Source organism: Gymnoscopelus braueri (assembly GCF_963280865.1).
Source record: "Gymnoscopelus braueri genome assembly, chromosome: 17".
Classification (NCBI taxonomy): domain Eukaryota; kingdom Metazoa; phylum Chordata; class Actinopteri; order Myctophiformes; family Myctophidae; genus Gymnoscopelus; species Gymnoscopelus braueri.
The window spans coordinates 21358852-21384739 of NC_137617.1; the positions used below are offsets into that span (position 1 = coordinate 21358852).

General features: G+C 43.2%; 1 protein-coding gene across 1 annotated transcript; it reads right to left on the reverse strand.

The window, feature by feature from the left end:
• Positions 1-1273: 1273 nt before the first annotated feature.
• csnk1e (casein kinase 1, epsilon) lies at positions 1274-24619 on the reverse strand (the record flags this gene model as incomplete). Its single annotated transcript, XM_080455867.1, has 10 exons — positions 1274-1993; positions 2616-2682; positions 2934-3073; positions 5275-5512; positions 6011-6159; positions 7628-7798; positions 9419-9647; positions 19971-20119; positions 23819-23929; positions 24544-24619. The coding sequence occupies 9 exons, from the start codon at positions 24617-24619 to the stop codon at positions 2650-2652; spliced, it is 1296 nt and encodes a 431-aa protein (XP_080311993.1). The 3' UTR covers positions 1274-1993; positions 2616-2649.
• Positions 24620-25888: the final 1269 nt, after the last annotated feature.

Here is a 25888-nt window from a genome sequence, read left to right on the forward strand (position 1 = left end):
AATGATGAAAACCTTTGGCCCCCACCCACAAAGCCCTTGCCCTCAAGAGGTAATGCCCAATTTATGCTCCATCATAACACTGGTGTCGCAGACCGAAAATAGCTGATCTACAAGCTCACAATGCGTTGCGGCTGTGACACGCTGTGAGCTTGTAGATTGGCTATTTTCGGTGTACAGCGAAGTATAAATCAGGCTTAAGTAGTACATCTCCTACCACACTGACATCTTCAAACAATCTATTACATTTTGGCTTTGCACGAAAAAAGGTATTTACATATATTACATATAAAAATAAGCAAACAAACATAAAATAATAATACAGAAATAAATTACAAACAGTTTAACAAACTGAATAAGACTTGTTTAGCTCTGATACATAATGACAATGTCTCTAAATCCTCCTTCTCATGCCTGAAGTAACACATTTATTTATTATTTATTTTTCGAGTTTGATTAAATCAAACAAACCAATCTTGTGTTGTATGGAGTCCATCAAAACAATGGTCAGCTAGTAAAGTAGTAAACAGCTTATATAGCTTTCATGTAATTTATACCATTCCTTCTCATTGGTCATCCGTAGGGAATGTCTTATCCAGCTAACATTGATAAAATACCTGATATGCTCAAATGATATGATAGCATTGTGTTAGAAATATTAATATTTTCCATGGTTAAGTTCAATTTTATGATGACAGATTCAAAATGGTGAAGATTTAACTGAGAATAATAATAATAATAATAATAATAATAATAAAACACATAATGTATTTATGTAATAATTTGATTTAACCTTAATTGAAAGGCCCTTGTTATTTTGTCGGGGACATATCTAATAATGTCTGGACACTAAAGACGAGACATAGACCAGACACACTCTGCTCCCAACTACATCCCTCCATCTGCATCACTCACACTCTCGTAAAGGATGATTTATACTGAGGTGTGCTGCATGTTGTGAGCTTGTAGTAGATGGGCTATTTTCGGTGCATGACACGATGCGCAACCAAGTATAAATCAGGCATAATGTCCACACATCTTCCCCACTTTCAGTCAGCCGAAAAGAAAAACCTGGGTACCGAGGCTAGTCTATCGGTAAAACAAAGGGCAAGGGCAAACTAATGTTAGTGACAACAAGACATCGACGAACATCAACGGATATTGACAAAAATGCAGCAGCCTCACCTCTCCAGTGAGAGGTTTCTTTCTCACATTCAGTCTCTCCTTCTCCTCCCTCAGCTCATTTCCCAGCATGGTTACACTCCATCCTACCCCCTCCGTTTTGTCCACAAATCTCTTTAGACCTGAACACAATGAAAGCTTCTTCTATTATTTTCACTACCTCCTATGAACACCTCAGCGTTATATTCCATAGTTTCTTTTACGTATTCATTGATAAATCAAGGACGCTGTAAGCAGCGGATGGAACTCTTGAACCATAGCGGGTGGACAGTTGAAACTTGTATTTTTTAAAACATAGCAGTTGTCAAAACATGTGAATCCAGACAAGAGTCACCGTAGCCTTATTAACCAGCGATAGAATAACCAGTAAGTCCTTTAGTTTTTTGCACTTTGATGTGCTTCTATCTTTTTTTCTATTTTCTTTCTTTTTTTTGATTTTTTGCAAGTTGAGCCTCTGAGAGGATGGGCACGTGAATGAGTGAAAGAGGGCAGGATCTAAAGTCTTATCTCTGCCACTAAACACCCCTCAATTGTCTGAAAAAGCATTATCAACGAGTCAAAGGCAAGAATTTCTCATTTATTCCCCTCTGGTATTCATCCCATCTCTTCATCTTTGAGCTTTCCTTTGCCTCCGTCTGGTCGGTGAAATGTCCACACGGTGTACTGACAGGCACGCGTACAATGTTCACTCCTTTTCACAAGGTCTCCAGCTTTCATTGATTCATTTCCTGTTCCCTTCTGTTGCTCCATTCATTCATTCATGTTTCCATCCAACGATTTCAAAAGTTAGGGGGTATTTGATACCCTGCAGCTGCTGGCAAACCCATTGGGAAGAAAGGAGAGAACATATTACTTAATATTATTAATTACAAAATAAAACAAAACAAAACAAAACCTTTATCGGAATATTGCACAGAATGAGGTTCATACAAATAATTTGCTTTGTCACAGCTGTGACAACCCAGCAGAAGACATGCAAAACACACATTCAGATGGTACAGTATACTATAAATTTGGTCAGTGTTTCCCAAACATAGGGTTGCGACTCATTTCTTGGTTGTGGACCTGTTTTTATGGGTCGCAAGTAAATATCCCAAACCAATATCCCAATATCTTAACCTATACTACCACAATTCTTTAAAAGTTATTTCCAAAAGTTTTTTAAATAAAAATAAATCACAACATTTTCAACAATGTTTAAACAATCTACAACCTCGCAATGCATTGTGATGCTACTGTACGCATTGTGAGCTTGTAGATCTGCTATTTTCACAACTTTTTAAAATGTTTTAAAATGCCTATAATGACGTGCCCAACACAGGAACGCTGGGTTGAAAGACAAGAAACTGTCCGCGCTCAAAGAATGAGAATAGTGATCTGTAAGGTCAAAGGGTAAAGTGTTTGTGTGTCAGGCATGTTGTGTGACATGTCCATACCTGCCAGTGACCAGCAGGCCAGGCTGAAGGACGCTCACTTTGCCAGATGTTCAAATGGCACACTCACCTGAATAGGAGAGAAACAAAAGCGAGAGGATAAAATGGAGAAAGGAGGAGGCGATTAAGTGTGTGAAGGAAACATTCTTCAAGGAAAAGTATACTGTTGTTTCCAGATTCTTTTTAAATAATAATAATAATTCGGTATAACGCGCACCCTACCACCCCACCCCCCACCGAAAACACATAAGAAAACCGTGCAATTTTGGATAAGTAAAAGAAATCCCACTTGTTTGTGGCGAGGACGACCTGGTGTCCTACCTGTGATGCGGTGATGCGAGATTGGTCAAGTCGTGCGGTGATGTCAGAGGAGGAGACATTGGCAGGAGCCCCACGGTGGAGCCTCATAGCAACTTTCCTCTCTCTCTCAGCACGAGATACTGCCTGGGGAGACCGATTACCTGTACACAAACAGTACACACAACACACACACACACAAACACACACACACACACACACACACACACACACACACACACACACACACACACACACACACACACACACACACACACACACACACACACACACACACACACACACACACACACACACACACACACACACACACACACACACACGATAAACAAACATTGCTTGCTACCGGCCTAATAGTAGATTTTGGGGGTATAGGGGGCTTTCAGGAAGGAACTGCTCGGTAGATTGGGGGGTGAGGAGGGTATGGGGGGGCTTTCAGGTAGGAAGGGGCCAAACGACCAAAAGGTGCGCAAAAATTTTGATCTGGAACACAAACAAATTTAAGCTGATAAATGGACTTTGTGACACTTTCCTGATGAGATAACATTTGTAGTTCGACCTTTCTGTTTCTGAACAATCACTCTAGTCTAGAGTAATGATACGTATTGGAATAAGACCTTTAGCTGGTTCTATCTCCCACAGCTGTTAAAGGGATCCCTGGCTAATAAGCCAAATATGCCTTAATACATTATAATTGCCCTCTATAACTGAAATATATTTTTAAAAACACCTTAAATATTTTATTTATTTGAGTTAATCTTTCACTCAATAGGGGCAATGCCCGTCGCAAGTTGATGAGGTCATTTGCCCATGTGTGGTCTGCGAACAGCCTTTTCCTGGGGAGGTGAAGGCAAGGGGGCGGGGGGGGGGGGGCGGGTGTTGAGAGAGTCAGCGCACAGAAGTCAAGGCACAGGCGGCTGTGTTATTGACGGACAACGGATGCACGCTTATGAGAAACAACAAAAATAAAACCGAAACAGTTGCGTTTATTAGCAAAAGATGAGGATAAAGGAAACATTCAATCTAAATGTCCAGTTTGCTAATTCACAACTACTCAACTTTCTCTAAATATTATAAACTTTCACGACAGCCTAAGTACAAATATCATTTATGAAAAGAGAGAGCATCTCAGCACCCCTTGCCTTCAACTCCCTAGGAAAAGGCAGTTCGTGTGTGGTCTAGCCCTATGGAATTTATGGAATGCATTGGAAAATAAAAAACAACTTCCTAAGGTTAACACATTGAATGCCAAAAACGGTCCGGACCGTTTTTGAGGGTCCAAACGAGAAGTGCCGAAAACGGTCCGGACCGTTTTTGACCCAATTCTATTTTTATACATGTGGGCCACGTGGGGCGCTAAAACGAAACTTTGACATCACCCAAGCAGTTTCTGAGAAGAAGAGGCTGGATCTGGCTCCATGTCAAAAATCCTTCCGGTCGGCGTTTTCAATGTTATCTCCTTGATTAAAAGCTTAATATCTCCATTTCTTTTTAATGTGGTGGAAACGAGCCGTTTTCGATCGGCGATCACGCTGCAATGGAGGGTCGCGTTGGAAATATTATTGTTCCAGGCGTTAGTCGGGACCCTCCGCCGTCTCGCACGCACGCTTTGTTTACATGCATTTCCGCGTCGGGGCTTCTCACAGCACGAAATGTATAACGCAAGTGGATGGAAGAAATGCTGGCACTCAACGTATAATATTTTAATAAACCTCTGGCACCCAATGTGTTAATATGAGCATCAAATCAATATTTTAAATATGTTTTTTTTGCACATGCATTCCATAAATTCCATAGGGCTAGACCACACATGGGAAAATTACATCATCAACTTGCGACGGGCACTGCCCCTATTGAGTGAAAGATTAACTGTTTCTAAAATAAATAAAATATTTAAGGTGTTTTTAATTTACAATTATGATGTATGATTCACTGCCAATCACGTAGATCTACACGAACCTATTTAAAGCCGCCACGTGCCAATCGCGTAGATCTACGTGAACTGAAAAAAAGAAAAAAAAAAAAAAATCCAATTTGACCCAAAGACCAAGGAGATATGATTTATCAAAGATCTAGACTCCTATCCACTTCCTTGTTAACTTAAAACTTAAAAATTCTGTATCTCGGCTCCTGAGTACTTTATTTTTTTCAATGAAAAACTCTGGCACTGGCTAAAAAAATATGAAAATACCTCTGGCAGTTAATGGGTTAAGGCATATTTGGCTTATTAGCCTGGGATCCTTTTAACACTTTACATTATTCAAGCATATAAAGCTAGGAAAATGCACTAGTGCACTAGTATCCACTAGCTGTCACTGTGTGACTGCCTGGACAACGCTCTTACCTGACGGCTGGACCCCACGTGAGGACGGGTTTGGGCCCGGGGGCGTCGCGTCGGGTCCGTTCCGAACGCGGTTGGCCGCTGAAGGGTTTGGGGCGGGCGGCAAGGCGCGACCTCCTCCTCCTCCTCCTCCTCCTCCTACTCCACCTCCACCCCCCCTTTGTCCTCCTCCTGCTCTCTCCTCCACCTCTTTCACCTCCCTTCTCTCTCTCTCTCCTTCCTCTGTTGTCCTACTGGCCCCCTGAAACAAGAAGAACCCCAGAGGACAATGCAGTGTTTTGGTTTAAGTTCTTGAGCCTGACAATTATTCCAAGTCATTATAAGGTAACATAAGTCCAATAGCAGCACATTATGAGTGTATTGCATGTATGTACTTTATAGTGCTGCCACTATTAATCATTTTCTCAGTGATTATTCTATCAATTACTTTTCAGATTAATCGAAAAATAGAGAAGAGTGTTTTTTTATATAATTAAAAAAAGTACATATTAATGAATCAATGCAAAATAGATTATTCATAATGGACTAAATCAATTGGTCTGATTAACCACTTGGGCCCTATTTTATACTTTGTTTTACAATGGTGTCATGCAAAAATAAAAATGAATAGCCAATTTTTATAAAGTAAAAAGAATGATCTCTACACCAGTCGTTCTGAGGCACACAGGCTTGCCTTGTAATATTATTGCAAAGTATGTGTTGCGTTGCCAAATACAGGACAGACACGGGAGGAACTTACAAACTTGAGCATGTTCCAGTCAAAGACATAGTCATAGGAGAATCCCTGACGGTGAAACAGGTTCCTGAACAGCTGTCTTAGGTAGGAGTAGTCGGGCTTATCGTCAAACCTCAGGGAGCGGCAGAAGTTCAGGTAGGTGGAGAATTCAGCTGAAAGACACATATAAGAGAGGCATTCTGAATGTGGCTTTACAGGCCTACAGTATATGGATGATACTATAATCCTGTACCACTAATAATAGGGGCAAGTAGGGGTTCAGTTTTGTTTTCGGGTTATGCTTCAAAAAAATACATTTGAACAATGGACATATTTGCCAGTTGTGAGGATTGAATCAGTGAGATTTCAGTCTTTTTAAGTAAGCTACTAGGCTACTACCTGATTTTGCCCGGCATACATTTTCATCCATCGTATTGATGAAAAGCCCAACTTGCTTGCTTACAAAGTAACAGTAATTGTAAACAACATTGTAGTTGTAAAACAGTGACTGAGAATGGATGCTCTTTGACAGCACAGCACAGCACTGCACTGCTGCACACTCATACAGTTACAGCCTCACACCTAAGGCTATGTTCAGACTAGCAGCCCACATCATATTTTTTTGCCTATCCAGATTGGAATCAGATTGTTTTGATCAAGTCTGAACAGCAAAGAAACATATGGAAACAGATTTTTGCTAATCAGATTTAACCACATTCCTAGGTGGTTTGAAAAGCAATTCAAATCTGTTTTCTAATGCGTCTCTGTCTAAACACTCGGCTACTGAAGCTTGATTTACAATTCAGCATACAGCAGTGTCTCCGGACGAAAATAGCAGATATACAGGCTAACAACGGAGCTCGTAGATCTGCCATTTTCAGTGTCGTACGACAGAGCATAAGTTAAACATTACTTGCGCCTATGTTGTTGTGTCGTTACCACAGCAACCAATGCAGATAGGTCGATGATGTCTGGATACAGAAATCTGATCTGATCACTTGCAAATAACAGTGTGGACAGTCAATCCTAAAGATCAGATATGAGAAACAAATAGGCCAAACAAAATTTGCCTGCAGTCTGAACAGAGGCAAAGAGCTGCCCAATACTACCTTCTACCTTTTGTCACCCCCCTGCAAAATGATTGGCAACTCTGAGTGTTATGTGGGTCCCTGGACTAATGCATAGTAAACTGGGGGTCTTTGAAATAAAGAAGTGTGACAATAGACCCTTTTCACTGCTAATATTCTGACACACATCTGAAGGTGATGTTAATCGCAGATGTGTTTTATTTAGGAGTTTCTGTGTACCAGCTTGAAGTGAACTGTACCGGAATTACATATCTAAATCAAGCACACCCACAGTGAATATGTTTACTTTCAGCTGTGTTTAGCCATCAAAGTGTCTGCAGTTAAAAGAGTCTCTCCAAATCAATAGAGCTGTTGGGCCACATATGAAAGAGGCTCGTCCTATAAAAAACACATACTGTAGGAATGGAGGGCGAGTAATTGAACTAATTGAACTGAAAGTTCTTAAAGCCACAGAAAACTGAAATCAAAGAAAAATGTATTTTACAAGTTGTCAAATATTAAATATCAGAAGGGTCATACTCATAGGACAAAGCACAACCTAGATTTAACTCACAGGGGTATCCCTTGCAGAGCACCTCGATGGGGGTGGACATTTTCTTCTCACTGATGCGTTCGTACTTCTGCCTCTTGGTGGCAGCCTTGAGGCCCTGCCAGGGCAGAGAGCCCAGGTTGAAGTACATGAGGACGTAGCCCAGAGACTCCAGGTCATCACGCCTAGACTGTTCTGTGGGAGGGGATAAAATGGGCAACTGTTATCACACAACTCAAAAGCTAATTCAACTTTGCTTTTCTTGGAGATAGGAGAGGAGAGGAGGGTCAATACTGTCCTGCTGCAGCAATTCTGAGAAGCCAGTCCTAATCAATACAGACACAAAAATCTATTTGATACATGAATGCACACACGCACGCACGCACGCACACACACACACACACACACACACACACACACACACACACACACACACACACACACAGTGTACATAGTATATATGTTACAGGTAAATTGGCATTCCAGGTAAATTGGAAAAGGGGCGCTTGTTTTCACCGCCCCCCAGGCAATTCTGTAGAACCAACGCTAGAGGGCAATGCAAGCCAGACATGAGTCCCACACCACACACTCACGCATGCACACGCGCACAAACGAGCACGTACACACGCATGCGCGCACACGCACGCACGCACGCACGCATGCACGCGCGCGCGCACACACACACACACACACACGCGCGCGAACAGCCTTATTCCATGCAGTTGAAGCACAAGGGGGCGAGCCTGAGGGGGCAGGGCTGGCGGGCTATGTTAGTGCAGTGAGTGGCAGTTGGGGCAAACCATAGAGGGGCAAACGCAGTCCCCACAACATCATTTACGATTCTGTGCCTATCGGTACATAACTCGGACGGCGCTTAGTCGACTAGCAGACCATCGGCCGGTCGGCGCGGGCACTCGCGCGCGCCTCCTTGGCCTCAAGGTCTGCTGAGTCGGTGCGCCTCCGTCATGGTCCAAAACTATACTTTATCGGCGAAAAAAAGTAGTCTGCGGTTGTTTGAAAAAGTACCCCAAGCGGGAGTCAAACCAAGACTCCCAGTGGTAATGGATGGGGAGTCCAATGATTATCAAAGTGCGCCACTGAGACCAGTGCTAAGGTTGGATATTTGGGCTGTATTAGAATGTGACGTCCTAACTATTCTAATCGCTATTATACAAAGCTAGCAGCTAATGTAAACTGGGAGCTGGCTAGGCTAGAGCACTATAGCTTCCTGGTTGCTATGTTGTTATTGTCGTCGTCGTCCTCGCATCAAAGCCCCGCCTCGCAGCCCCGCCCCGCGCCTAAAAACAAGCGCCCCCCTTCCAATTTACCTGGAATGCCAATTTACCTGTGACATATACATCATGTATGTTTATCATTTCCGTTCACAAAAATGTGTTTTTAAATATCTTAGCAGCTAGCTATATAGGCTTCTTTGACCAACTTGGTTTCCAGTAGGACTTATTTACACAACTACAAAGGCAAAACGGAAGTGTGTGTGGATAGGGGGGCAGACATACCCTAGTCGAGTAGGTCAATAGGAACAAGATGATGTCATAATTGATTAGCAGCAGTGCAGTGCCTTTCAGAACTTTGTTCAGTAGGTCTTGCACCTCCAAAATGTTTGTGTGTGTGTGTGTGTGTGTGTGTGTGTGTGTGTGTGTGTGTGTGTGTGTGTGTGTGTGTGTGTGTGTGTGTGTGTGTGTGTGAGTGGGTGGCTGGGTGGCTACATACAGTACATGCACTACACACATGTGTATGCTGAGGCTTATCCACATGTGCACGTGATACGTGCACATGCACGTCGTCCCCACCTACCTATTCCCAGGTGTGTGTTGATGGAGGCGTAGCGGGCGGTGCCTGTGAGGTTCTTGTTTTCACGATAGGGGATGTGCTGGTGTGTGCGCGCGTCACGGTACTTCTTGGCCAGGCCAAAGTCAATGATGTAGACCAGGTTTCCCTTCTTGCCCAAGCCCATCAGGAAGTTGTCTGGCTTCACGTCTCTGTGGATGAAGTTCTTAGAGTGGATGTACTCAATACGGCTGATCTGCAAGAGGGAAAAAGAGACATGGAGAGGGATTAGATGAGGAGAAAATGAGGAGAGGAGAGGAGAGGAGAGGAGAGGAGAGGAGAGGAGAGGAGAGGAGAGGAGAGGAGAGGAGAGGAGAGGAGACAGCAGAATAGCACACAGCCTCCATTTTTTAAATGGTATGCTTATAGTTCTGCTCTAACATATTGCTGTCACACATTCATTGAAATCAGTACAAATTCCCATGGTGGCATCATTTGATTTCGGTGCGAAGGTACAACATCAAAATTCTGCATCCATCGACTTGGGCTTAGGTATAGCTGTACTGTACAGGACAGCTGCAGTATGAGGTATCACCTTACAGACTGTGTTAAAATGGAAGTGCACTCAGCTACTGTATGTATAGTGCAAAACTACCTTCTTTTCAATTGTGTTGAAAACTAAGATTCATGAGTTATTAGCATATCACCGACAAAGCTGTCTTCTGAGTGTCTCCAACAAACACTGCTTGATCAATATATGATTGTGAGGATAACATAATTTGATGTATTGATCAAGCAGAGTAGAACAGAAACATCAGAGCACATGTGAGTCAGCGTGGAAAAGCCCTCCTCTCACTGTCTCATCAAATAAGTGTAATCTAAGAATCCTTTTTATAAATTACAATTATCAGTCTTTTTTCTTGGACGTTTTTTCTTTCGTTTTTTTTTCTAACTGAGAGCAACATTAGGAGAAAAGCTGGGAGTGAGACAGGGTACAGGAAAAAGTGCTTATGTAGGATTTGATCTTAGGTCTGTAAAGCACATCTGGGTCCAAAGATTAGGGTCACTATGACACCAGAGAGCATTACAGCATCGAGACAGAACGAACCAGACACATCTGTAGCTTGGAACGCGGCAATAATAGTGCAATAATAGAAACAAAGGAATCCATCTGAGATTCCTCCAAACAAGACATAAAGTTGGGGGTAGTGGTGGCCTGAAGGTTAGATGGGTGCGTTTGTATCCGACGGGTTTCCGATTCGATCCCCCGGACAAGCAGAAAGAATCTGGGTGGGGAAGTGAATGGCCACCACTTACCCCTCCCTCAACACTAAAGTGCCCTTGAGCAAGGCACTGAATGCCCAAATGCTCCAGTGAGTGAGAGGGATCAGGCTTTGAAGATATGGGGTTCCATGCCTTTGGTTGCCTTGTAGGCTAACATCAGTGTTTTGTACTCGGGGTGGGCAGCAACAGGGAGCCAGTGGAGAGAGCGGAAAAGAGGGCCGGGGGAGTGCACTTATTGGGCACTGTTCATACTGCATCATGCATGAGAGCTGATTGGTCTACTTTTTTCATAAATACAACTTGTTCTAGACAGCATAGCCAAAGGCCAAGATTCTTTGTTCTTACCTTTTTTTTGTAATCTACAATAATCTCTGTTTTGTTCTGGTGGCAGGACTGGTAAACTGGTAAAAAGTATTTCTTTTTTTTAATACTAAAATTCTAGTGAAGCTTGAACGTTAGTTAAATAATGTCGATTCATGGTCGTAATCGGGTAGGAAAAGGGTACTGATCAAACATTTGACTGACACCATTGAGAAAACAAATGACAACATCAAATTAAATGAGCACATTTGAAAGCCCTGCCTCTGTTGTCTGTTATAAAAGCTTGGCAACTGTGTGTCCAGTTACTTGATAGGCCATTTGATTTGAATGAACTCGCCCTGTAAAATATGAAATGTCTGCACATCGCTCATTGAGGGATAATGGCGATGCAAACGTTTGGTGTTGAGTTTGCCAGGAAAGCAGAATGAGGAAATGGGATACTGGCACATTGCTGGCTGTTTGCAGCAGGAGTGATTGTTGTGCATGCATGCGTGTTTTAACAATGGGGAGTCAGTAAGTCAGTCAGTCAGTCAGTCATCACATTGACTATTATAGTCCCCCACACATACTCCAACCTCTAACAAAAAAGGTTCTTCATACAAATGTAAGGCAACACCACACCAGCAGGTTCCCTTCTCAAGGGTTCATTAACACCGATCATTATGCAGTCCTCTCTACATAGTATTCAGTCAGGAACACTCACATCAAAGTAGATTTAACCATTTATTGCAACAAATGGAATACAGTTAAGCTTGGCGTTAAAGGCTCCGCTCTTGGAGATATTCCCTGAATTTTGTCCAAGCAGCATGCTAAGCAAAATCAGGGAATGCTAAGCAAAACCCCCATAGGGATACAATATCAAACAATAAGCAACATATTGACATATTAGTTTGAATTAGCAGATATAAATGATAATCACAAGTATTTGAGCCTGTGCCAGACTCTAATCAAAAGGTGGAGGCTGGGGTGGAGGAGGCAGCTAGCAGAAATAATCAAGCAGCAAGACCACAGCTTTGAACAGCTTTGTCAAATCGATTGACTTTGAAGAAAGTAGTATTAACTAGAAAAAGTGCTCCTCGGAGCACAGGTCAACGCCAGGTCAGGTAAGTTATTGTGGGGCAGCAATGTTCGGAAATTCGCCAATCAGGATGAAAAATCGGATGGAAGCATCTTGTTCACTTGACTATAGAGATAATGGGTACCGATTTGCATGATGTTTGAATTTGTAGGAGTAATATAAAAAAGAAAAGTGTTGCAAAATCGGCCTCCTGGTGGCGCTATAATAGGGCAATGTTAAAAGGGTAGCATTTGTTCTTCAACGTAGTGCGAATGTGCGTGCAAAGTGTCACCGCAATCGGACGCTGCATTCAAGATTTGTGGCATTTTGTTCAAAACGGGCCACTCCTGCAAACTTTAGATGTCAATGTTAGCCAATCAGGCAAAAAAAATTAAAAAGACCCATCTTGATCACATGACTATAGAGATGATGTGTACCGATTTGCGTGAAATTTGGATAAATTCTGAAGGCTTAATATTAAAAAAAAATCGGCCTCCTGGTGGCACTATGAAAGGCAAATGTGAAAAATGCAGGGCAGTTGTTTTTCCTTGGCCTCTAGGGAGTGTGCCTGCAAAGTGTCACGCAGATCGGTGCAGTTCTAGTTAAAAATGCAAATCGGCCTTTTATAGCACCACCATGAGGCTGATTTGAAAAATTTGAAGTGGCATTTCTTCCTCGGCCTAGTGGGAATGTGCGTGTGAAATTTCATGGAAATCTCAAGCTGCGTTCATGATTTGAGGCATTCTGTTGAAAACGGAGCAATCCTGCACATTTTGGAAGCCAACCTTAGCCAATCAGGATGGAATATGGAAAATTGGACAAATCCGTGTTGATCACATGACTATACTGTGTACTGATTTGTGTGATGTTTGGATAAAATCTGTAGGAGTACTGTCAAACAATGTGTTTTGCAAAAAGCGGCCTCCTGGTGGCGCTATAAGAGGCCCAAGCCAACGGTGCCAGAGATTAGCTGTACACAAAATGACAGAATGAGGGACGTACGGACACACACACACCCACACACACACACACACGGACTGACGGACAGGGGGTAAAACATACTCTCGCCATGCCTTTCGGCCTGGCGGAGACAATAAGATATCATATGTACAAAAAATCTGTCTAACGGGAAAATATGTGTGTGTTTATTATACATTTTGTGGTTTACTGTTGTGCTATTGTATTCACTGATCTTTTGCTGTAGTTTTATCTCTAATGTTTATCATGCTGCTCTTTTACCTTGTCTCATTACTTTTTCGAGAACCCCCCAAGGTATTATTCCTAATAAAGAATTGCAATCATCATCTTGTAAACCATGTTTGGAAAAGCACTATACAAATATAAACTCATTATCATTAAAGGAGAATACCGGACAAATTAAGTGTTGTCTTTGATGTCTCGTTACTCACCTATTGACGTGAAAAGTGGATGCTTGTTTCTTTCCAGAACCTGGCAACTCGTGTTGCCAGGTTCTTGAAACAAGCAACCAATGTTAAGTCGTTTGGCAGTAGCGCTAGCCTCTCAGGCTAGCTACTCTCATGTTTGACTATCATGAGACTCCACAATGACTAGCAGTAGAGAAAAAAACAACTTTGCATCGGTTATAATAGACGAATCTCCCTAACCCACGCGCTCCCATTATGACAACGGAGGGGGTTTAAAAAATGACGACAGGGGAATCGATGGAAAAAAGAACGCCACTTTTCACGTCAATAGGTGAGTAACGAGACATCAAAGACAACACTTAATTTGTCCGGTATTCTCCTTTAACATTATATGGTCATGTCCAAATATGGGACCGACAACTTAAAACTAGGAGCAAACATCAGCGAGGACTTGAGGGAGTGTGGTGCCCGGCGTCGAGTCATTCAGATAGGCGCTTCTCCAGAAACACAGATCCGACTGATATGCCCATATATACAGTGTAGGCATATACAGAGACCCCTGCATTGATATCTAAAACTCTTGAACGTGCTGTCTTCAACCAACTGTCCTCGTACCTCCACCAGAACAACCTCCTGGACTCCCACCAGTCTGGGTTCAAAGTGGGTCACTCGACCGAGACTGCCCTCCTGGCAGTGACGGAGTCACTCCATGCCGCTAGAGCGAACTCTCTCTCCTCCATCCTGATACTCCTGGACCTGTCCGCAGCGTTCGACGCGGTGAACCATCAGATCCTCCTCTCCACCCTTGAGGGGATGGGTCTCTCAGGCTCTGCACTCTCCCTGTTTGCATCCTACCTGACGGGTTGCTCCTACCAGGTGATGCTGAGAGGATCTGTGTCAGAACCACACAGGCTAACTACTGGGGTTCCCCAAGGCTCGGTTCTGCGTCCTCTTCTTTTCTCTCTCTACACTACATCTCTTGGTGCTGTTATCCACTCCCATGACTTTTACTACCACTGCTATGCCGATGACACCCAGCTGATCCTGTCATTCCCCCCCTCTGACACACAAGTGGAGGCACGCATTGCTGCTTGTCTGGCTGACATCTTGGAGTGGATGTCGACGCACCACCTGAAGCTCAACCTGGACAAGACCGAGTTGATGTTCCTCCCGGGGAAGGGCTGTCCGCACCGAGACATGGCCATCACCATTGATAATGCTGTGGTGACGTCAACTCGGACTGCGAGGAATCTGGGTGTGACCCTGGACGACTAACTGTCGTTCTCGGCAAACATCACATCAGTGACACGGTCCTGCAGATTCCTCCTCTACAACATCAGGAGGATTCGCCCCTTCCTCACGGAGAAGGCAGCCCAGGTGCTCATCCAGGCTCTTGTCATCTCCCGCCTGGACTACTGCAACTCCCTCCCTTGCTGGTGCCCCGGCGTCTGCCATTAGACCTCTGGAGCTTGTTCAGAAAGCTGCGGCTTGTCTGGTGTTCAACCCGCCCCAAGTTCTCCCACACAACTATCCTTCTCCGTTCTCTACAAAACCCACCTCTTCAAGAAACACTACCCTTCCTCTTCGCCTTGCCTACGAACTCTTGTTTTATTGGATCTTGTTTATTCGATACACTTATTTGTTTTAGCTCTTGCTCATGATCTTCCTATTTGTCTTATCTGTTTAAGAAAGTAGGTTGCTGATAAATTGCACTTTTACCTTAACGCTAGGTATACTCTTAGTTGCTTGTGTTAGAAGAGAATGCACTTCTGGTGACTTCTGGTGATTAGTAGTTTCGTTCCCTACCTATGTTGAATGCACTTATTATAAGTCGATTTGGATAAAAGCGTCTGCTAAATGACTGTAATGTAATGTAATCCAGTTGTCCATAGCCGCCGATCCACCCAATATGCCCATGTATGGGCATATTGGGTGTATATATATATATATATATATATATATATATATATATATATGTATATATATATATATATATATATATATATATATATATATATATATATATATATATATACCGATGCTATCAGGGAGGGATATACATATATGGGCATAAAAGGGCAAAGGATAAACAGGTATAGACTTTCTGTTTACTTCACACTCACCGGGTTCCGGATTCATGACGCAGATTCCGTTTCCGGTTCTCTAGAAGCTTGAAAGTGTCATTTTAGGCCAGAATAGGGAAAAACACATTTTTTTCACACGATATAAAAAACGAACGGAGAGCTCCAGTTGTATTTTCTTTCTTTAGTCTGGATGACGAACAGTTATCACCGTCGTGTATACCAACGATCTGAAGCCCGATCGGCGATCGGCGATTGGCGATCGGCGAAAACGTCGCATCCGGATATGACGTTTGGACTGTTTGAGACGGTTTGGGGGGGGTCGAGCGAGTGAGCGAGTGATCGAGAGGTCGATCTGCTGCTCTCTGCTGGTCGATCTGTCGTGTGTGTTTAAAACCGCAGCCAGACAAACTATTTGAATGAAAAATTACAAAATAACAACAACAAAAAAACACGAAAATCGCTGGCACTGGGGGAGTACTTTATGAAAATACTCTGGCAGTCAAAGAGTTAATATTACATTTTTTATTTGTGGCAACCAAATTGCTCAGATTACTCAGATTACCATTTGTGTAATCGAAGTACTCTAACGCGTTACTTTGTAACACATTACCCCCAACACTGGTTGTGAGCTTGTAGATTAGCCATGAATAGGGCTTAATGAGAAACATTTACAATCTAGGCATTTATCTGGCCAGTTTTGCCTGCACAAATTGGCGTTGTTAGGAATGCATGACAACAGTTTAGGTTGTGTGTGAATTCACACCAGATATTTGGTCTGCTTATATAAGATGTGAATCTGTCTTAAAACGGTCAATCCGTCTCAATACGTCTAAGAGAAACTTTCTTTTCAGGCAGACTCTACTGTGACAATCCAAGAGGGAGAGAGACAGGGAATATATAGAAATATTTCAGCCCAAAGGGAACCTACGTATATTTCCATATAACATGGATAGCAGCAGATTTTACCATGAAGAAGCGGTGGCTCAAATCGTCAGCCCTGTAGACAGCCAGAAACGAAGAGACGACACTGATGAACCAGGATCTTATCGAGACTTTAACTCAACAAGGACAAGTAAGAATACGACCAATGACGTACACAGTGGCCAACCTGGAGTAAAACCTTTCCACTGTAAACAGTGTGTCAAGAGTTTCTATCGGTCGAGTAATCTGAAGACACACCTGCGTGTTCACAGTGGAGAAAAGCCTTTCCACTGTAAACAGTGTGACAAGAGTTTCAGTCAGTCGAGTCATCTGATGACACACATGCGTATCCACAGTGGAGAAAAGCCTTTCCACTGTAAACAGTGTGACAAGAGTTTCAGTCAGTCGAGTTATCTGACGACACACATGCGTATCCACAGTGGAGAAAAGCCTTTCCGCTGCAAACAGTGTTACAAGAGTTTCATTGTGTCTGGTACTCTGACAAATCACCTCCGTGTCCACAGTGGAGAAAAGCCTTTCCACTGCAAACAGTATGACAAGAGTTTCAGTCTGTTGCATAATCTGACAATACACCTGCGTGTCCACAGTGGAGAAAAGCCTTTCCACTGTAAGCAGTGTAGAAAGAATTTCAGTCGTTCAAATACTCTGAAGAGACACCTGCGTCGTATCCACACTGGGGAAAAACACTCCACAGGAGTTTCAATCAGTGATATGTTCTAAGTGTGCTGCAATGAGACGCTAGCTTGCAAATTGGCTATTTTTGCCATTTTTATGCAACAGCATTGTACGTAAAGCATAAAATGGGGCTTGTAGACTAGCCAACACAGACTCGGGACTCCTGGATCACGGCCATGATGTTGGATAGGAGGGAATGGACCTCCTAAACAACATCACGGTCTTGAACTCTGTAGTGTTGCTAGCTCAGCTGTCACACCGACTACGGTGTGTCTATGTAGGTGGTGATGAGCCTCTTTGCCTCCTAGCTGTACCTTGGGTTGGCTCCCACAGTGTCAGTTTGCTCACCACCAGTTCAGGGTGCCTGATACAGTGCCTAGCCTGCTAGCCTGATCCTTCTCTCTCTACAACGAGTGGTGCGATCGTCAGAGCGCCTAATTGGAGGCGAGCTCCCGCACTCCAGGAACTGTACAAAAAGCCCAGCGCATCATCAAGGACAAGCTCAACCCCAGCTACACACTGTTCAAACCCCTACAACGGGCAAGGAGGCCTACCGCAGTATCAAGAGCAACACCACCAGGTTCATGAACAGCTTCCACCTGGCTACCGTCTCAGTGCTGAAGAAGGCATGAGGGACCAGGGACCAGGGACTCCAACTTTCTTTTTGCCCTTCCTCACGGACGATTGGTTTTGACTGCACATCACTAAACTGGATGAGATCTTACCTGGAGGGAAGAGAACAAGTGGTTGACATCAACGGAACCATGTCCTCATCCCTCCCGGTGAGCTGTGGGGTTCCTCAGGGCAGCATTCTAGGGCCGTTACTGTTTCTTCTATACATTAACGACATGAATGCTGCCTGTAACTGCAAATTGTTCCTGTTCGCTGATGACTCGGCACTCCTGATCTCGGGAGAGGACAAGTTGCAAGTTGAGGAGGCGCTCAGCTCCGAACTCTCAAAAATCCGTACTTAGCTTACCGATAACAAACTGTCACTACACCTTGGGAAAACTGAATCCATTCTCTTTGGGACCAAACATTCCCTCAGACAGATGGATGTAAATGATTTCAAGGTCAAAGTCGATGACACAATTATCTCTAGCAAAGAAGAGATTACCTATTTGGGTTGTGTTCTTGACAAATACCTGACAGGTGAAAGCATGGCTACAAAGGTGGTCAAAAGAGTAAACCAGAGAACCAAATTTATGGGCAGAGTTTCCTCTTTTGTCAACCCTCAGGCCCTCAGGACCCTCTCTGGGGCCCTGATTCAACCACTTTTTGACTATGCTTGCACCTCCTGGTACTCCAACACCTCAGTGTCACTGAAGACTAAGCTTCAAACCTCCCAAAACAAACTGATTCGGCTACTCCTCGGATTGGGGCCCATGACCCACCTTTCTCCCACCCATTTTGCCAGCCTAGCTGGCTCAGGGTGGAAGACAGGGTTAAACAACTAAAAATGGGACTGGCCTTCAAAATTATAAATGCAAATTTGCCCGATATGCCCCCTATTCCCGCATATCTGAGTAAATACCTCAAAAAGGTTAGCGACACCCACAGTCACAATACCAGAGGGAGCGTTAACAACAATTTGGTACCACCCACCCATAAAACAAACATGGGCAAATTCTCCTTCTACAGCACTGCCACCCAGGATTGGAATAGTCTAACTCCATCCCTCAAAAAATGCAGTTCGCTGGGCTCATTTAAAAGAGCCTTAAAAAATCACCTTTCAGGAGGCCAAAAGAGGAGGTAGTACCATTTTCCCTTTAGACAGCAGACCCTCCCCCCCCCCTGTTATTGTACTTTTTATTTTATTTTTTTGTTGTTGTACATAGTGTTATTTTTTTGCTGTTTTTTTTTAATGATATTTGAACTGTGGTGCCACTATATATGCCTATGAATTGAATACCAAGGCCCTCATTGGAAACAAGTCCGTAAGGACTTTTATGAACGGACCTGTTAGACAAAGTATTTTAAATGTAACTGTGCTGTTTTACATTTTCTGCCTAATAAAATATTCAATCAATCAATCAAAACCTACCTGTGGATTATACCAGTGTCAGTTTACCTTATGTGGATCATAAGGGGAAGTGAATGGCAGTGGAATGGAGCTGAAACCTTTCCAAAACATGAAGTCATAGACATGACTAGTGTCACAGACTGGCCACATGAAGTCATTGAACAATCAAACATCAAACAATATAATAATTAGAGGAAGTGCTCCTCGGAGCACAGGTCTCCGCCAGGTCAGGTAGGTTAGTGTGGGCCAGCAATGTTCTGAATTCACCAATCAGGATGGAATGTGACAAATCGGACGGAATTGTCTGAGATAATGTGTACCAATTCGCATGATGACATCATGTGTCTCGCTAGCCAATCACAGCTGGTGACAGACGGACACACACACACACGGACGGACGGACGAACAGGGGGTAAAACATACTCTCCTCCATGCCTTCGGCCTGGCGGAGACAACTACAGTAGGTGAATACGAAGCCATATTTAAGGAACCTCTTTGCTAATTCGTGAGCTGTGATTGGAGTGTGAATGTGTGACGTAATGACCAGCAGAGCTGTGAATGGGGAATAGAAAGCTGATGTTCACATCAGCTGACTGACAGCTGATTACAGCTGAGGCGTGCAAGACTTCCGTTTCCTGCATGAACGCTATGCTTCATTATACAGCAGGCCTTTTTCAAGGAAGCCTTTAATGTGATTGTTTTCTTGTGGGGAACCCTCAGGTATCTAAAGCTCTATTGGGATCTTAACAGAATCCCTTGATTGACCTTTGGTTTTTGGAGTAGTGTGAGTTGTAAAAGTCGGTCTTACCATCTGGTCAGCTAGAAGCAGGACAGTCTTAAGGCTGAATTTGCGGGAGCAGAAGTTGAACAAGTCCTCCAGACTGGGCCCCAACAGCTCCATCACCATCACATTGTAGTCTCCCTCTGCTCCACACCACTTTATAGATGGGATGCCCACTGCAGAGGAAGACACAAAACAAACAGAGAGAAAGACAGAGTGAGAAAGATAACGAGAGAGAAAAAAGGGACAGGGAGTGAGAAAGAGACTGTGATTAGAAACAAGGTCGATAAGCTCAAAGCAATAGGTTTTGATGATACGTCGGTGAGCTGGATGAGATCCTACCTGGAAGGGAGGGAGCAAGTGGTGGAAGTAAACGGCACCCAGTCCCCTCCCCTCCCAGTGACATGTGGTGTTCCGTAGGGGTGTGCCGACACACTAATTTCACCAAACGATACGATACGATATTTGGCTCACAACTTCGATACGATTTCGATACGATACAATACGCACTTTTTTTATTATGAAAAATATATGGGGGAGAAAAAAAGCAAATGCAAACAAATAATTCTGTTTTTGCATTATTCAGATATGCGAACTTGTAGCTTTTCAGCTACAATAGCTGTTTTGAATCCAAATAGGGCAATAGTGTGACACCTGACCCGAAAAAAAAACATGTCACCCTTTTCACCTCGGGGCTGTTTGCATGCCTGATTATTATTTAAAAAAAAATGAAAACGATATTTTTTTTTCTTCAAAACGATACATATCGTCACGAAAACGTATCGCGATATATCGCGGGACGATATATCGGCACACCCCTAGTGTTCCGCAAGGAAGTATACTAGGACCTTTACTGTTCCTGATATAGGTGAACGATATGTCTTCAGCTTGCGACTGTAAACTGTTCCTGTTCGCAGATGACTCGGCTCTGCTGGTCTCGGACAGGAACAGGCTGCAGGTTGAGAAAACTCTCAGCTCTGAACTCAACAAGATCTGCATCTGGCTCTCCGACAACAAACTATCATTACACCTGGGTAAAACTGAATCCATCCTCTTTGGGTCCAGTCCTAACCTCGCAAGGCTGAGAGCTTCACGATCAAAGTGGGTGATGATGTTATCACAAGAAAGGAGGAAATTACCTACCTGGGTTCCATCTTGGAGGCAAACGTCTCCGGTAACAAAAACGCCGAAAGAGTGATCAAAAAGGTTAACCAAAGAACACGCTTTTTGCATAGCATTGGACGTCTAGTCAGTAAGAATACTCTGAAGATTCTTGCAGGGGCCCTCATACAAGGTTATTATGATTATGCATGCACTTCATGGTATCACAACACCTCCAAGGCCTTAAAAACAAGGCTCCAAACATCCCAAAACAAACTAGTAAGGCTACTCCTTGGCCTCAATCACAAAACCCATCTAACCCCTGCTCATTTTGCTAGGATTGGATGGCTTAGGGTTGAGGACAGAGTACAGCAACTTGCTATGGGCCTGGTCTTCAAGATACACCACAACATTGGGATCCCCCTGTATTTGTCTAAATACTTCCTAAATGTTAATGAAGTCCACGATCATAACACCAGAGGCAGCTCCACAAATCATGTTCAACCCAGATTTGGCTCAACAAAGGGAATGAACTCGCTCTCATGCTATTCATCAAAAATGTGGAATGCCCTACCAAAAGGAGTAAAGGAGTGTAAAACCCTACTCACTTTCAAAACTGCCCTAAAGATACACCTTCAGGAGGCTGCAATTCGAAAATGGCCCCTGTCTAAGTCTTAACCTACCCCCCTACCCCCCCTACCCCCCCCCTATTTCTTTTTCTTCTCTTGTACATTTTGTTTCACTCTTCATACCAGTAACCTGTAAGCTGATTGTATGACATTCTGTATAGTAGTGTGTATATCTGTCTGTCTCTTATATGTCATCATGATTTGTGTGCATGGGGATCTCATCTTAAACAAGCTTAGTGCTTAATGAGTCTCCCAGTTTAGTAGACCTTGTATTGTGAATTTGTACTTCCATGTACTGATGTTCTCATGTCTTACTAAATAAAGTACATCAATCAATCAATCAGTCTGTGCGAGTGTGCATGTGCGTACATGCGTGTATTCTTAATCCAGTTAACTATTTCAAAGGCACACTAATTTGTGAACTGGTCAGTGGGTTAACATTATCAATGAAGCATTTATTTCCCACTGTTACTTAACTGTCTCTGATGAAATGTCTACGTGTAGAAAACTGCTTGTGCATGTGATCAGTAGGGATGCGTGGGAAAGGAGAGCAATTTCAATTACCCTGTGTAGCTGATGTGGGTCAGGGTTTGGATCAATAACAACATTATCTTTCCTGACTGGTTCTTCACTATACCACAGTTAATTCCAATCGCGTATTGTGATTGGCTGAGAAGCATTGTAATGAGTGCCAATATCTCCTGATAACAGCACTCAGACCACATCTCTACAAGATTATCACTCGCCTTATTACCATATATTTGAACAGCTTTGTCAAATCGATTGACTTTGAAGAAAGTAGCATTAACTAAGACGACGCTCGACATGTATGTCGTGATAATGTGTGGCAATAATGAATACATGGTCATCATACATGTTATGATGACCTCCTCTCTCTTACTTCCCAATCCATACTGTAGCTTCTGTTCTCACCCCTTTTCTTTGAATTTTGTAAAGATGCCTTCCTTCTCCTCCTCCATCCCAACATTACTGCCATTCTTCTATCACATTCATCCATATTATGGCTTTTACCCTTTCTATCGAGTGCAAACGCTCTCAGTTATATTGGCTATGCGACACAAATGCTACGTGAGATAGGCCAATCATTTAAGCCGACAGGTCGGGTTGGCCAATCAGGGACTTATTGTGGCTAAGCGGCTCAAACGTGACGTGACACTCCGCCAATCCGTGAAGCCAGCCGTTTGGGATGGCCAATCAGAGAAGCCGATGCATACAATCTCCCGAACACATGCAGAATTTGTGCGTTCTCCTCAGACGCGGTCAGACATATACAGATATTCGTGATTTTTCGGTTCTCTGAAACCGTTGGTCTGTTAGAATTGCCATTTGACACGGCAAAGCTGTGTCATATGAGACACACACAAGTTTGAGACAGTTCGGTCGGACACTTTCCGAGTTACACCCGAGACAGTGTGACACAAACACAGATTTCGTTAATTATATAGTATTGTATAGATATTAGATCATTAAATGTTTATGACAATGAACCTGAAACTGAGGGCCGGCCTCTGCCTTCGGCCTCATGCCTACAACTGCAGTACACCAGTGTCTCATTAGTCATTACATGTATTACACTTCTCAAAGGACATTCATCTACGTATGTAGGAGGATAATGGTGAATTTACACCAACATATTGGTGTAAATCAGTGATTCTGATTGGTTGCCGCTTTGTCTCGCCGCAAACCCCAGCAAAAAGGTTAAACTTTTCTCAACTTTTTCACACTGCTTTTTGCTGGCTCCGCTTCTTGTCAAAATCAATCGCTCCTTGTCATAGACAATGCTTGGAACCATTCCCCTTTATCCAAATGCTGAAGCAGCATACGGGTCATGGTGTGTATTCGGCGTGAGTGTAAGCAGCAGGGATGAAGTGGGAAATGTGCAGCTGCCATAAACTGATGATAAAGTCCCCTTCTACTTCTTTGTCTAAATCATCAAAGAGCCAAGTAAAAATGTTTAATGGGTGTGTAGGTGTACACAGTGTTAATTTATCCAATTGTAACTTAGAGAGTACACCGATGCAGTCAATTTGGTTAAATTAACACTTAGGATTAGATAGTGGATCTGTGCTTGTATGCATATACACCTGCATGTACACTGGTGTGCATGTAGCTCCCCCCTCTCACCTCCACCCTGCATCATCTTGTAGAACTTGCTCTCGATGTGGAGCTGCGGGTGTTTAGTCTTCACACATTCCAGTTTGATAGCCACTTCCTCTCCTGTAGCAATATTAGCACCTGAAGCCGCAAAAGAAAGATATACATCAGTGCGTGTGTGTGTGTGTGCGTGTGTGCGTGTGTGCGTGTGTGTGTGTCAGTATTGCATCGATGCAATACTGAAGAATTATGAAATCAAACTAATACAGAAAAGAGACTGGGATATAATAGAAAAATAAGCTGGGCTATCTTAAGTTTCAGAGTTGCATTTGGTCCAATGTTTAATGATTTCAGGATAGACATCAGAATTCAATTCTTTGTTGTTTATAAAAAAGTGAATGCGCAGTTGACTCCCCCTCTGTACACTACAAAATCCTGAGTGTCGATTACACTTTTGGAGTTGAATCGACCGACATTCAAGCTTGATTCATACTCCATCGCAGGAACACTTGCCGAAAATAACTGTTCTTTTCAGCAGGGGACAAAGTTGTACTACGGAATTTAAATGAGGCCTCAGGGTTTTGCAGTGCAGGTACGTTGAGAGGGAGAGACAGCATAGGAGAGGCACTAGACTCGAGGAAGTCTCTCTCTCTGGCTGGATACTAAGCCAGCAAGGGTCTATGTGGTTCGAGAGGTGAGGGAGGGTCTTTAACCTCTACACCATTGACAAGCAGTAAAACAGACACAAGACTCACCAAGGTAAATATCTCCAAAGGATCCACTTCCTATCTTCCTCCCGAGGCGGTACTTGTTTCCCACCCTCAGCTCCATGGTTGTGGCCGTTTCAACTCACTGAAGGGGAAAACACACACACACACACACACACACACACACACACACACACACACACACACACACACACACACACACACACACACACACACACACACACACACACACACACACACACACAGACACACGCATGCATGCATGCATGCATGCACACAAACACATTATATGCATATTATTAACACATATTTATTTATACACACATAAGAATACCCACCAACACACACACACTCTCAATCACACACACACACACACACACACACACACACACACACACACACACACACACACACACACACACACACACACACACACACACACACACACACACACACACACACACAGAGCCATGGCTGCACCTGAAAGCATGCATGCATAAAGTAAACACACACACACACACACACACACACACACACACACACACACACACACACACACACACACACACACACACACACACACACACACACACACACACACACACACACTCATGTGCACACACAAGCTGTCATCAATCACAGAAACAATCAATAGGGAAGAGAAGGACACTGTGCTGCAGTGCTGTTCTGTTTGAACCCAAAACAACAAAACCCAAAGCGGACATCGGAGCTGAGAAGGGACAACAAAACACAAACTGTAATGGATGGTTTCATTTAAACACGTCACATGGCACAGAGCACTCGCAGGGCATTAGAGAGGGCATCAAATAAGAAGAAGAACGGGAAAGGTTTGTAGTGACTGTTAGTCGCTACAAACTTGGTGACTAAGCTAGTTAGTTTAGTTAACTAGCTAAGAGTTCAACTAACAGTCAGGTTTCTGCTGTATAGTCCATGAGCGCTGGGAAGTGAGACAATTCACCACAAGGCTAGAGTGACATTTACCAATTCTTGCCTTGTTTTTACTTGTTTTAAATGTCTAACAATTGTTTCCTTTTCTTTTAATTGTTGGAACAATAAACAACTTTGTATACAGAATTTAAAAACATTTAAAAAAAAATTAAGTTGATTTATTATCATTGATATTATAACTACTAAAATCTGATTTAACTTTCTAAAATTCTCACTCCACGGATGTTGAATTGTTGTCACACCTTCAGAATGTTCAAAAGGTAACTCACAATATCCCAGAGGGAAATAACACAGGCTAATGAAGTGTTTATATGGAGAAAGGGTGACTGCAAGATAAAGGCACAGTGTGGAAGCAGGATATGATTTATTTAGGGCTGCAAAGGGGGTTGGTTCAGCATTTCAC